The 14,981-nt window shown below is 39.5% G+C and overlaps 1 protein-coding gene across 4 annotated transcripts in view; it reads left to right on the forward strand.

Moving 5' to 3' along the window:
• Positions 1-14,981, forward strand: part of Slc35a3 (solute carrier family 35 member A3) — a 45,825-nt gene that overhangs the window by 13,927 nt on the left and 16,917 nt on the right. For 3 of the 4 annotated variants that reach the window (XM_075981517.1, XM_075981516.1, XM_075981518.1), the window contains exons 2-4: positions 8,399-8,603; positions 12,269-12,423; positions 12,512-12,634. In XM_075981517.1, the coding sequence (XP_075837632.1) occupies positions 8,417-8,603; positions 12,269-12,423; positions 12,512-12,634 (465 nt within the window). In that variant the 5' untranslated portion in view covers positions 8,399-8,416. Of the gene's footprint in view, positions 1-8,398; positions 8,608-12,268; positions 12,424-12,511; positions 12,635-14,981 lie in introns of those variants that run through there. The other variant, XM_075981519.1, reaches the window with a different exon arrangement.

Here is a 14,981-nt window from a genome sequence, read left to right on the forward strand (position 1 = left end):
AATGTTTGTTCAAAAAGAAAATTCTGTTCAAAAAGAAAGTTCTGGTCAAGCCACCATCTGAACTCATTGAATCTAAATGAATGGAATTTAGACCAGTAATGCATATTTTCCTTCAAGAGATTTAGAAGTAATAAACTCAACTTTATAAATATTAAATGTACTCAGCTATTCAGATGAAATATGACAATTGATAAGCAAGTGCAAGATTTATTGATGAGGGCTTGGATCTGACCTGGTATGTCAGGACCTGAATTTGATCAGTCCAAACAAAAACGAAGGGGAGTTCTAAAAGAGCCTAACCAAACTAGAAACATTTACTGCCCAGAGGACAGGAAGGATTTGAGAGGTAGGAGCTACATGATTTCCATCACGTCACTGTGGTTTAAAAGGGACAGACTGAAACACGCCTAAGCCCTGCATTTGAGAGTGTGTACACAGATGTTTGGGAATGGAAAAGTAAAATTATGAAAGTACATACTGACTTGGAAACTTCTTTGTTTATTGAGACAGTATTTAACTGTGTCCCTGGGTGGCCTGGAACTCTATGCAAACCAGCTGGTCTTCAATTTGTGGTGATCTCCTGCCACTTACCCCCAAGTGCTGGGATTACTTGCATGTGTACTACCATGCCTGGCCAGAAACTGAACCTTTTACATTTTCATTTGCTAATAAATGGGAACATAGTTGTTAAAATCCGTGTAGTAATATTCTTGGTAGCACAGAATAAGTACTAACTGACTTCTTTGAACATATTTGAAATCACTCTTAGACATTTTCTGTGGTGGCTGGCAACTTTCTTTCTTTGTAGAGAGAAAAGCACCATCGTGCACTAGCATTTTACCGTAGTGTGTACTATGAACCAAGAAGGCTATTAATTACATGAGCTGGTTTCTCTAATATCTAATTATGTGACCATGAACAAATTTTCATACTTCATTATTTTACTCATTTTTTTTTCTTTTTTGAGTCAGGGTTTCTCTGTGGTTTTGGAGCCTGTCCTGGAACTAGCTCTTGTAGACCAGGCTGGTCTCGAACTCACAGAGATCTGCCTGCCTCTGCCTCCCAAGTGCTGGGATTAAAGGCGTGCGCCACCACCGCCCGGCCTATTTTACTCATTTTTAAAATGAAAACCAGTCATCTTAGATAGTTTATAAAGCATGACCCACTTCTAAAATGCTGTCCAGTTACTTTCCACTCCCCAAGTGTTGGCAGTTTAATAAGTATAGCTTATTGTGGCTTTACTTTTTATTTCTTTAATGTCTGCGAAGCCAGACATCTATTCTTTATTGGTTCATTTGTCTTTATTATTGGTGAAATATCTTTTGACAATTTTTAAATTGATTTTTGTCTTTTTTTCTACATTATGACAATTCTCTTTATAAATTACATAATATATATTCTGGATATAAGCCCAATATATAAATAATTATTGATACACATAGGTGTATATATACATAAATATACATATTTATTTATTTTTCACTTTTAACATGAGGAGGTTAAAGTAGATGTTGTTTTTAAGTATGAATGACCTACATCATGCTATCTTTGCATTGCAAATTAGGACTTTTTTTTTTTGCTATTAAGGATTTACAGAAGTGAGGCAGAGGGGTTAATAAAGAAGTCTCTGTATTTGTTCCTGCAAGGTGATTCATTTGTATAGCAAAGAATTATATTAAGTTTTGTCTCTGAAATTCAAATAAAATATTTATGATAATATCTCTAGTGATTTATGTATGTATATTTAGTGGTAAACATGTTTTTCATTATTAAAATTTTATGCTTATAATGTGGCATTTGTTCATGTTTGGAGTTTATTTAGAAGTGGGTTTGAATTGCCAAATTTTTTTTTAAAGATTTATTTATTTATTATATATACAGCATTCCTTCTATGTATGCTTGTATGCCAGAAGAGGACACCAGATCTCATTATAGATGGCTGTGAACCACCATGTGGTTGCTGGGAATTGAACTCAGGACCTCTGGAAGAGCAGTCAGTGCTCTTAACCTCTGAGCCATCTCTCCAGCCCCAATTGCCAAATTTTGTAAACAGCACTTTTGCCTTCAAGAATAGTTTTCTCAGAGCTGGAGAGATGGCTCATTGGTTAAGAGCACTGGCAGCTCTTGAGAGGACCTGGGTTCTAGTCTAAGCACCCATGTAGTAGCTTACAACAGTTTGTGACTCCAGTTCCAGAGGATCCACTGCTTTCTTCTGGATGGTGTAGGTACTTCACGAATATGGCATACAGACGCACATGCAGGCAAACACCCATACACATAAAATAATAATGACAGCATTTTTAAGGGGCTAGAAAGATAGCTCGGTTGTCCAAAAATATTACTATTGCAAAAGACCTGGGTTCAGTTCCCAGCACTCACATGATAGCTCACAGCCAACTAATTGCAGTTGCTGGGGATTGCACTCCCTTTTCTGAGCTTCATGGGCACCAGGCACACACGTGGTGCAATACATATATGCAGGCAAAATAAATGTTAATCTTTTTAAAGATAGGTTTCTGAGCCGAGCAGTGGTGGCACACACCTTTAAAGGCAGAGACAGGCAGATCTCTGAGTTCAAGGCCAGCCTGGTCTACAAAGAGAGTTCCAGGATAGCCAGGACTGTTAAACAGAGAAACCCTCTCTCGAACCTCCTACTCCTCCAGCCCCACCCCAAAGAAGAATAGGTTTCTGTCTGGCATGATTGTTCATGCCTTTGATTCCAGCATTCTGGACTGTACTCCATTGCTCTGTACTTCTGTCTTATGATGGCACTTTTCTGTAGCTTTCTAATTAAGTATGAAAGCTCAGGATTCTATTTAACTCCCTCAACTTGCTCTTTCCAAATTGTTTTCATTGCCCAGTCCTTCATATATGCATGTGCATCTTGGCAGCATATGACTTGTGGCTCCATTTGCTTCAAAGGCTAAGGCAGGAGAGTCACTTGAATCCAAGACTTTGAGACAATCCCGAGCAAAAAAGTCAGGTCCTGAAACTGACAACTTAAAAAGTATTACCAAAAAAGAAAAGAAGAAAAAAAGAAAGAAATCAGCTTTCTAGTTTCTAGTAAAGAAGAAGGTATCTTAGTCATTGTTCTATGCTGTGAAGAGACACTATGATCAAGACAACTCTTATAAGAGAAAGCATTTAATTGGAGGGCTTGCTTACAGTTTCAGAGGTTTAGCTCATGATCATCATGGCAGGGAGCATGAAGCTTGTGGGCAGGCCTGGTGCTGGAGTAGTTGAGAGCCACATGCTAATGGAGGGGGGCAGGTGACACTGAGCCTGGCTTGGCCTTTTGAAACCTCAAAGCCCTCCTCCAGTGACACTTCCTCTAACAAGGCCACACCTCCTAATCCTTCTTAAATAGTGCTACTCCCTGCTGATTAAACATTTAAATACATGAACCTATGGGTGCCATTCTTGTTTGGTTCACCACAGAAGGCTATGCGGATTTTATTTGGAATTATATCTTTAGATCAATCTGAGGCAAAAGGTATAAGAAGACCTTGGGTGCAAAACACTGGCAACAACTATGCCTATGTTTGTTGGAAGATCTGAGTGAACTGTCTCCATGTGTTCTGTAGTTATGGTGGTTTATAGAATTGTTGAAGCCTTCTAGATCTTTACTGATTTTTTTTCTCATTTTTTTTAGAAAAGTAGTTAAATATTTTTAGTTATGACTGGATTTATCTATTTTTTATTTCTGTTCATTTTGTTTTATGTCTTTGAAGCTACCATAATGGGGTACATATACCTTTATAATGGCTATAACTTGTTGGTCTATTGACCCTTTTGTTGTGGGATGTTTGATTGCACAGTGATGCTCCAAGACAGTTAATGAAGTTAAACCTTGAATCAAGGGTGGAGTCCACAACTACCTAACCAGAATTAGCCTTAGAGATTTTGGCTGGCCCAGATAGAGAGGCACAGGAAGAGATAGGGGGAAATTTGGAGAGATTTGCAGCCTTTTCAATCTCGGAAGGTGGAGAAAGAAAGTCAGCTAGTCGTTCCTCTGTTGCTTTCTTGATCTATCAGGTTTGTACTCCATTGTTTAACTCCCAAATTTTTATTAATAATAGAACAATTTAGGTAAATACTTCACTCTTTTATTACTATGAAATATTCTTCCAGTCTAGGAATAATTTTTATGTAAACTTTTGCTTGATATTAATATAAGTCCATTTTTGTCATAGATTTCTCCTGGTATCTTTTTCCTTCCTGCCCATCTCTCTTTCCTACTCCTCTTTCTTCCCTTCAACGAATCCCTTTCTTTTTCCTTTTTTGTGAGACTGGACTTCACTAAGTTGCCCAGACTGGTCTTAAGTGATCTCCCTAGCTTCGTCTCTCAAATAGCTGGGACTCTAGGTATCAAAGGACTATGACGGCCTAGTCCTTTTACTTTTCAACATATTTCTGGTTTTACATTTAAGGTGAGTCTATTGGGACTGGATTGTTGCTTAGAGAAAGATAGCAATCTCCATATGTGTGAAGGTGTAGGTTCAATTCCTGGCGTTACCCAAATCATATTTAAAAGAAATAATGATAGTACTAGTAAAAGTCTCTTGGAGCAATGTTGACATATTGGAGTAGAAGGACCGTGGCTGTTGTTATTAGGGAACCTGGGTAAAAGTGCATGAAAGCTATTCTATTTTTTGTCTTTATGACTTTAATATTATTTTTAAAAGTTTAATAATTTCTTGTTACTATATTTTTTATTCTTTGTGTCTTTCACATTATTCATCTCCATCACATTTATTTCCCTGTCCCTTCATATCCACCCTCTGCCCTTGCAACCTTATTCCCAAAATAAAATAAACTAATATCTAAGAGGAAAAAGAAATAAAGAAAAAGAAAATTGAATATTGTCATGCAAGCTGAAGTGTGACACAATGAATCACACAGTAAACTCTTTTATCCATATATCTTTACTTGCAAGTGTTCATTGCAAAGAGTCATTGGTCTGGTTCGAAGCCTCTGGTTTCTGCTACACTATCGATGCTGGGTCCTTACTGGAACTCTTCTTGGTTATCCTGTTGTTACCCTGTGTTGTGGAGATCCTGCAGCCTTGGGTCTGCAGGTCTGGTCTCTTCACATGCTCCAGTAGATCTCAGATGGGCGGATGTTGGTGTGGGTCAATTTATAACCCTGGTTCTGGGTAGTTGCAGGGTTGGTCAGCCCATTAGCTCTCCCTTATCCTCACCACCAGGGTGGGCTCTGCAGCACTGCCCTGGCTAGTTCACCTCTTGCAGTGATTAGCAAGGGGTAGGGCCAGTTCTCCCTCTTTCACGTCCTCAGGGTTGGTTCTCACACCTACCCCTTCAGAGCCAGCTCTACTGTGTTACCTAAGCATGGCATAGGAGCCATTCTCCTGAGTGTTACAGTTGATGAGGGGCAGGGACAGTTCTCCTGCTCTTTATTTTATTTTTTGGTTTTTCGAGACAGGGTTTCTCTGTAGCTTTGGAGCCTGTCCTGGAACTAGCTCTTGTAGACCAGGCTGGTCTTGAACTCAGAAATCTGCCTGCCTCTGCCTCCCAAGTGCTGAGATTAAAGGCATGCACCACCACCACCCAGTAACTGCTCTTATGACCTAAGGGTCAGCTCTCCTACCTACCTCAGGCGTTGCTCTCGCAACTTTGGGGCTGGCTCAACCACATCTCCACCAACAGGATTATTGTGTTGTCCAGGTGAGGTGCAGGGCCTGCTTTCCCAAGTGTTGCAGTTGGTAGGGAACACGGACAGCTCATACATTCTTATGACCTCAGGGCCAGCTTTCCCACCTACCTCAGGTGATGATGAGGGCATCTCATCTCCATAAGCTGCCACACGACAGATGAGTAATGGGGACATCTCTCCCATGCTCACTACTTTGTGGCTGGCTCTATTGTGCCACTCAGGCAAGGTGCAGTGCCTGTTCTCCTGAGTATTTTGTTGCTGTATTTTTATGGTAACTTCCTTAAAATTCTAGTGACACCAATATCTGGGTTATTTTTTGTGTCATCTGTTGATTGTTGCCATTTAACCAAGTTAAGGTTTGTCTTGATTTTTGAACAATTGCCACGAGCCACAGAATTACTCAGTAATTAATCAGCCTCCTTTCACAAGGTCTACCCATCAAAGCCAAGGGCTCTGGAGGTTAGGCCAAGATGCAATGCGTGTTGGAATTATCATCTTGTGAATAAAGAGGCTGTTTCTTGCTATAGGTTTCTCACTGTAGCTTAACTCCTTTTGTTACAAATTGGAATTTATCTCCCACAGTTAAGCACTATTTGATCATTTACTGGGCACAATTTCTCCAATGCATTTGGGGTATACTGATTATATCCCCTAGCTATGTGTGAAAACAGTCACACAATCAAGAAACCTGCTTCCCACTACCAGGTCTCTGTTCTTTTCTTCAGTGTAAATTTAGAGATCTGCCTTTCTGCAGTTATCTTTATTGGCAGGCATTTGGTCAGTGTTTATGGTCCAGGCAAAAGTATTCCATTTAAGACATTTCCAGATATTCAAGGACATATGTTGTAGGAGCTGCGGGCCTGCTTTTTGTCCTGCCTGGCTCCTGCACAGCTAGCTTTACACCAGAAATAACAACACACAAATTGTATTCTTTTAAACACTGCTTGGCCCATTAGCTCCAGCCCTTACTGGCTAATTCTGATATCCCGATCAACCCATCTCTAATAAACTGTGTAGCACCGGTCTTAACCGGGAAAGATTCAGCATGTCTGACCTGGCGGCTTGCTTCATGGCGTCTGCCCAGGAGAGGGGAGTATGGCTTCGCTTCTGCTCCAGAGAGCAGAGCTGTCGAATCTGAGCTCACTTCCTCTTCCTCCCAGCATTCTGTTCTGTTTACTCCACCCACCTATGTTCTAACCAATAAAATGGGCCAAGGCAGTTTCTTTATTAGCCAATGACCTTCCTCCATCAGACATAGAATTACCAAATGCCCCAAACTGTTAATTCTTAGCTGCTCAGAGAGAAAAAATAAGCGTGCCCTGATTTTACCTCATTTGTAGATAAGAAAGCAACGAAACTAGATAAGAAATAATAAAAGTAACCTTGCATTAAAAGATTCCTAACTCCTCACACTTACCTTAACCCAGTTTATTGATGACTTTCGTTCAGGAGATTTGCTGCTTGTGTCTTATTCTTGGGAAAAATAATTAACCATCTCCCCACAGCCTGGAGAAAGACAAACCTCCACTGGTGCTTCTGATAGACATCAAGCCCCAGATCTGATCATTTAAAGGCTTGGGTCTCCTCTTTGTTTCAGCTGCTTAGAGTAAATGCTGTGAACTTCAGATCTAAAAGGTTTTTGAGCTTGCTAACATTTGACAAAAGTGCTAATGGACCAAGGGCTGCCTGGTTACTCAATGCCTGCAAGATTTTGTGGGTCTTTATAACTGGGTAAGAATAAAAAGAACAGAACACAAGTTGGAGCAGGAGTTGGAGCAGAAGCATCCCAGAAATTAGCAGAGATAAGAAGAAGAAAAGAAGAAGAAAGGAGGAGGAGGAAGAGAAAGAAGAATGTAGCAGATAATTGGAATTAGAATTGAGACAGAATTAGAGCTAAGAAATTATAGACAGGACAGAAGAACTAGAATAGAGGAGAACAAGGAAGAGAGCAATACAGAGACATGGCTGGAAAGAATGTGTTGTGAGGAGTTTGTTTGTTTTTAACCCCAGATTTTAGTCCTTTCACTTTCTGTAGTGTCTTTCTTTTGAACCCTGAGAGGAAACTCTAGAGGCCAGACCTTTAAAGATTTTGATAATGAATATATTCATTTTGAGTTGTATCTTGAACACTTGTATATTATGAAACTCTGACTCCTACTTAAATCTTTTTTATTCATTGCAGCTTGGGGGAAGAGTGGAAATTCTGTTTGCTGATACTCACTTTGTATGTGGCAGGAATGGCCAACAGGGAGACTCATAGTCTCTGCAGATTCTAGTGGGAAAGGGAGGAGTCACCACCTCGGTTCTCATTGGTTCAGGTGCTGGTAGTTAACAAGGCTTTCCCCTACAATTCATACAGTATTTACCTGGAATGGTAACAGTTTTTAGGATGACTGTCTTTAGTCGTTTGATTAGAGAAACAGAGTTTTCCTCAGCTGTTTGTTGTTCTACACTGTTGGCAGTTCCTAATTATATGGCACTGTAGCACTTGGTAGAAAACAGAGGTAACCAAAATCTCCAAGAATTCAATACTGCCTCATCTCTTGCCGTATTTTTTCAGCCTGAGTTTTCTGGGAGGTGCCTTTGTCTTTGGTCCAGGCTTTTTGTTGTGATTAGAGGAGGCTTCTATCATCTTGTTTGGAACCACCATCTCTTGTTGGATAGTAGTTTCTGTATTTTAAATACAGAATACTGATTAACTTGCCCTGTTTATTTTGTTTTTCAGACAAATGAAGAGAAAACAATGTCTGCCAACCTAAAGTATCTTTCCTTGGGAATTTTGGTGTTTCAGACTACCAGTTTGGTTCTAACAATGCGTTATTCTAGGACTTTAAAAGAGGAGGGTCCTCGTTACCTGTCGTCTACAGCAGTGGTTGTGGCTGAACTTTTGAAGATAATGGCTTGCATATTTTTAGTCTACAAAGACAGTAGTAGGTATCTAGGGTGTTTTCTTTGCTTTTAATTTATTAGTTTAATTTTTATATATTTGTGAATATATTTGTAACTACACATTTGATCTCTTGCATTATTTAATTTCTCCAGACATTATTTAAATTCTCTAAACGTCTCAATATTAAAAAAAATATTAACACATGGCCCAAGAAGAGGGCTTAGCTGGTAAAATGCTTGCCATGTGATTGTGAGGACCTGAGTTTGGATCTTCAGCCCCCACATAAGTAGCTAGGTGTGGCTGTGTGAGCTTGCAGTTTCAGCACTGGGAGACAGAGATAGAAAGAGCTGAAGAACCTATTGACAAGCTTGAGTTCGGTGAGAGACCATGTCTGAAATAAGGAAAAGAGTCACTGAGGAAGACAGGCAACATCAACTCATGCATGCACACACACACACACACACACACACACACACACACAAATTGAAATAGTACCAATTTTACTTGGTTGGTACTAAAGCTATTCTAGTGTTTTTTGTTTGTTTTGGTTTTGTTTTTATTTTTGTTTTGTGTGTGGGGTTTTTTTGTTTTTTTGTTTTTTGGCGGGGGATAGAGTTTTTCTGTGTAGCTCTAGCTGTTCAGGAACTTGCTCTGTAGACCAGGCTGGCTTCTAACTCACAGAGATCTGCCTGCATCTGCCTCCTGAGTGCTGGAATTAAAGACATGTACCACCACCTCCTGGCACCAAAGCCATCCTGTTCAGTCTGAAATACGATCCATGCCTAGTTAATGCTATGAATATGAATCCAACTGCAGTCATAGTTTATTAAATTGAAAAAAAGTAAGTTCTCTAATTCTTTGAATTATAGAGAGCCTACAATAATTTTTTACTAAAGACTTTTTCTAGTTCCATTGACTAATCAAACAATGAGTCACTCATTTGGTACATTTAAAGGAGTTTCATTGGGATATAACTTATGAACCGTACAGTTAATTATTCTTTGGTGGTAGAGGTTGAATGTTGGGCTTTGCATGTCCTGAGCATGTGCTCAGCACTTGCTCTCACTTCGGGGTACATTCCAGCCTCAACTTAGCCTTTTGCAGGCAGGTTTTTGGGGGATTCAATTGTGAATTTTTTTCTTTTTTGAGACAGTGCCTTGTTATGTTATTTAAGCTGGCCTCAATTTCTTGATCATCATTCTTAGTCTTCTGTGTGTTAGATTAATAGGTGTGCGTTACCTGACTTTAATTTTTAAGCTGCAATAATGTGTGTGCATACACATGTGTATGTCTATGTGTATGTGACATTTTCCCATTGCAACAATGCATTTTATATTAACAATGTTGTATGACTATCACTATTTCCAAAACTTTCACAGTATGCTGAGTAGAAAGTCTATGACTATTAAATAGTAATTCTGCATTCATCTTTTCTGCTTCTGAATTTATCTATTCTAGATATGTCATATAAAGTAGATTATATAATGGTGTTCTCCTTTTTCTGGCTTAATTCACTGGCATATTTTCAAAGCTTATGTGTCAGATTTTTGTTTTTTATACTATTTCATTGTATAATATACCACATTTTGTTTTCTTAGTCATATGTTGATAGACACTAGTTATTTATACCTTTTGGCTACCATGAACCGTGTTGGGATGGACAGTGGTTAATGCTACAATAGCTATACAAGTATCTGGAGTTTCTGCTTTCATTTTGGGGGGATAGATATTTACCCTCCCTTCCCCAAAGCAGAATTGCTGGGTCATTGTCATCTGGTTGTTCTTCATTTATCTTTTAAAAGAAATGTACTGCATGTATGTATGTGGTGGGTGTGCATGTACCATGGCATCTGTATGTAGGTCAAAGGACAACTTGTGGGAATCTGTTTTGTTTGACTATCCCAGGGATTGAATGCAGGTCATTAGGTTTGGTAGCAGGTACCATTACCCGTAGAGTCATCTTCCTAAAAATCTTTTTAAGGAATTATTAAACTTTTCCCACAGTATCTGTACCATTCTATTTTATTTTATTAATTTTTTCGTTCTTTATTTATTGTGAGGGTGTGTGTGTGAGTTTGTGCCATTGTGCAAGTGTGGAGGCCAGAGGACTACCACATGTAGGACTTCATTCTCTCCTTCTATCATGTGGATCCTGCAGCTTGAACTCAGGTTGTCAAGCTTGGCAGCAAGCTCCCTTACCTACCTACTGGTTCATCTTGCCGGCCTCCATTTTATATTTTTTGCTGGCATTGTATGAACTTCTCATTTTTACACCACTTCTTTCTTCCTATTATACTCTTTCTGTGTGTGTGTGTGTGTGTGTGTGTGTGTGTGTGTGTGTGTGTTCAAACCTACAGCCTCATGTATACCAGGCAAATGCCTGTCCTCTGAGTTGTGCTCCAGTCCCTGCCTACCCTTCTTTATAGCCATTCTAGTAGGTATGAAGAGGTGTTTCATTGTGGTTTTGACTTGCACGTCTCTAATTGCTAGTAATGCTGAACATTTAACATGACTTGGTTTTATGTATATATATATATATATATATATATATATATATATATATATATACACATATATATATATATGAAGGTCAGGAAAGAGGGCAAACACAGTTTTAAGAATGATTTTTAGATTAAACTGCTGTGCATGTAGGTATAACAGTAAAATATGCAGAGAAGATAGATTTGGAGACAAATCAAATGATTTCTTTTGGATTCATATTAAGTTGGAGATACCTATAAAGCTAAGGATGAGACTAGATAATATGTACACTAGAGGATAAGAAGACTGTAAAACAGCCCTGGCTCTTTCCCAGCACTCAGAGGCCAGATTCAGAAGATGCAGTCAATAAAAGCAGGCTATGAAGAAGCTACCAGCAGGCAGAAAACCATGACAGGGGCTGGAGAGATGGCTCAGAGGTTAAGAACACTGACTGCTCTTCCTGAGATCCTGAGTTCAATTCCCAGCAACCACATGGTGGCTCACAACAATCTGTAATGAGATCTGGTGGCCTCTTACGGTGAGTAGGCATATATGCAGACAGAACACTGTATACATAATAAATAAAAAAAATTTAAAAAATAAGAAAACCATGACAGCATAGCAAGACTGCAGGGAAGTTAGCTTTTCTTGCTAAGGTCTAGATATTACAAGTGCCTACTGCATTAACACTGGAGCGCAGGAGACCTTTAACATGAATGGTTGCATTGTGGCTAGATGTGCTGAAACCAGCTCTTTGTGAGCTGAAGCGTGACGAGGTTTGTAGTACACCAAGGTGAATTCCAGGGCTGGAGAAGCAGCTTAGGTCATACTTCCTAGTTTAGTTGCTTGGCATTAGTGAAGTCTTCAGTTCCATCCCTAACATTGTGGAAAGCTGGACCTGGTGGAACAATACCTGTTATACTAGAGCTTAGGAATGTGTTTGTCTGTGTTTGTCTTTGTGCCGTAGTGCAGGTGTTCCCAAAGGTCAGAAGTGCTGGATGGATCTTCTTGAAGCTGGAGTTACAGGTATCTTTAAGCCACCTAGTCTTGGTACTCAGATTCAAACTTTGGTCCTCTGCGAGAGCAATACTTTCTCTTGATTGCTGAGCCCATTTCCTGTCCCCAATTTTCTGGTTTTAAAATAAAAAACGGAGGCCTATAAAGAAGGAGCTTATGACTTCTTCAGAGCTACTTTACTGATATTTTCCCCATTTTGTATTCTAGAGTGTAGTGTGAGAACTCTGAATCGAGTGCTGCATGATGAAATTCTCAATAAACCCATGGACACCCTTAAGCTTGCTATTCCATCAGGGATATATACTCTTCAGAATAATTTACTCTATGTGGCACTGTCAAACCTAGATGCAGCCACTTATCAGGTATCTAAGATACATTTCTAATAGTCTTTTTTAAAAACAAACAAAAAACCCCTGCAAGCATTAATAATACTGCTGTTTTCTCTTTTAGGTTACATATCAGTTGAAAATACTTACAACAGCGTTATTTTCTGTGTCTATGCTTGGTAAAAAATTAGGCGTGTACCAGTGGCTTTCCCTAGTAATCCTGATGGCAGGAGTTGCTTTTGTGCAGGTAACTATTCAAGATAAGTATGCTTTTCATTTCTATCACAGCTTGAAAACTTGGCGTATTTTGCATAGAGAATATGGTTCTATTAGCCGGGCAGTGGTGGCGCACGCCTTTAATCCCAGCACTCGGGAGGCAGAGGCAGGCGGATCTCTATGAGTTCGAGACCAGCCTGGTCTACAAGAGCTAGTTCCAGGACAGGCTCCAAAACCACAGAGAAACCCTGTCTCGAAAAACCAAAAAAAAAAAAAAAAAAAAAAAGAATATGGTTCTATTACTTGTTGAGCAAGTAAATGCTGACAGATTTTTTTTTATGGCTTCCTGTAAGCAAATACTGCATTGAGAGTATGTGGCATAAATAAATAAATGTGCGAATGAATTTTTCATAGTAAAGAACTGAACAGTTGGGCTGCAGCATAGCTTTACTGACGGGGGCTCGCCTTGGTCCTCAGCACCACACAAACACACACATAGTTGTGTTTTGTAACCCTGGCTGGTCTGGAATTTCCTCTGCAGATGACTCTGTCCTCAAACTCTGGTAACTCTGCTGACTGCCTTCTGAGTGTTGAGATTACAGGCATGTGCCACCATGCCTAGCTTTTATTTTTATTATTTTTAAATTTGTTTGCATGTGTCTGTGGGTATACACATATTTGTATATAGGCCAGAGGAGGGCATTGGGTGTCCTCTATCACTTTCTGCCAGTTGCTTTAAGGCAAAGTCTCTCCCTAACCTTTTCATGGGTTGGGTGGAAGCCAACAAGCCCTAGTGATTTTCCTATTTCTGCCTACTTCTGAGCTGGGTTTATAGGTATGCCCGGGATGCATAGACCTGAACTGTGGTCCTTGTTATTACACAGCACACACTCTTAACTGCTGAGCTAGTTCTAAAGATATAGATCTCCATCTTTTAGACTTTAGATTTTTTTTTTTTTAGATTTTTTTATTAACTTTGTATGTATGTGTGTAAGCCTGCATGAGTTTATACTGTGTGAATTCAGGAGGCCATGAAAGTGAGAAGAATGTGTCCGATCCCCTGGAACTGGAGTTACAAATAGTTGTGAGCTGAAATGTGGATGTTGGGAACCAAGGAACAAGTGCTCTTAACAGCTGTGCTATCTCTCCAGCTCCCCCCTTCCCCACCCCCCACCCCCGACCCCAAGAAGGTCTCACCATATAGCATTGAGCTCACCACCTTCTCTTTCAGCCGGGAGAGTGCTGGGATTGTAGGTATGAACCAGAACGTTTGAAAAGAGAGAGAAAAAGAAAAATGAAGGAAAAAATCCAAGAAAATAAGACTTGACACAATGAAACTCTGTTTCAAAAACAAAACAAAGCAAAACAAACAAAAAACCCAGCATATGAAAGAAAGAAGCTTAGGTTTTATAAGAACAGTGGAACATCTGAGATCATTGGTGATCCTCTGATCCCTTTAGCATCTACTGTCTTTATTGATACTGTTTTCCTAACTCTCAGAGCTTTCTAATGATTCCCTATTCTTTTTCTTCATGGAGTCATTGTTCCCAACTTTTGTATTCCTTTTTTATTTTGTATGTGTTTATGTGTGCTTGGGAGTCACATGAGATAGCAGCTACACTATTAGTAGAGACCTAGAGTGTTTCTATCCTCATAGAAAGCATACTGGGTGGTTACATAGAGAGAGCCAGGGAGAAAGGAGACGGTCTCAAGAGTCAAGGCATTAGTCCATTAGTGTCATGTTGTTGCAGTAAAGGATAACTGAGTGGGAAGTGAATCTTTCATTGTTAAAAGGTTTTAAGGGGACTGGAGAGATGGCTCAGTGATTAAGAGCACTGACTGCTCTTCCATAGGACCTGGGTTCAATTCTCAACACCCACATGGTGGCTCATAACTGTCTGTGACTATAGTTCCAGGGCACCCAAAAACATTACACAGTCACATACGCTGGCAAAATGCCAATGTACATAAAAATGAAAATAAATACTTTTTCCATTTTTTTAATAAAAACATTTACTTTTCATTTATACACCAACCCCAGTCCCCCCTCTTTCCCCTTCTCCTGTTTCCCCTCCCCCTCAAATAAACAATTTTTAAAAAGGTGTTTAAGCCTGTGTGGTAACCCATACCTATAATCCCGTCACTTGGGAGCTGAGGCAGGATTGCTGTGAGTTAAAGCTAGCCTGGACCATGTAGTATACTCCCCCACCCCCACCTCTCCCAAATTTGTTTAACATTGAAAAGTCTCTGGTAACGATGAAAAGGAAAAAAAAAACCTTTTTTGGAGTTTTATTTTATCCATAAAGAAGGAAATTGTGTCATTTATTGGAAAGTGTAGAACTGGAGATTATTATATTAAACAAATTAGGGTAGACTCA

The sequence above is a fragment of the Microtus pennsylvanicus genome, chromosome 7, assembly GCF_037038515.1.
Source record: "Microtus pennsylvanicus isolate mMicPen1 chromosome 7, mMicPen1.hap1, whole genome shotgun sequence".
NCBI classification, from domain to species: domain Eukaryota; kingdom Metazoa; phylum Chordata; class Mammalia; order Rodentia; family Cricetidae; genus Microtus; species Microtus pennsylvanicus.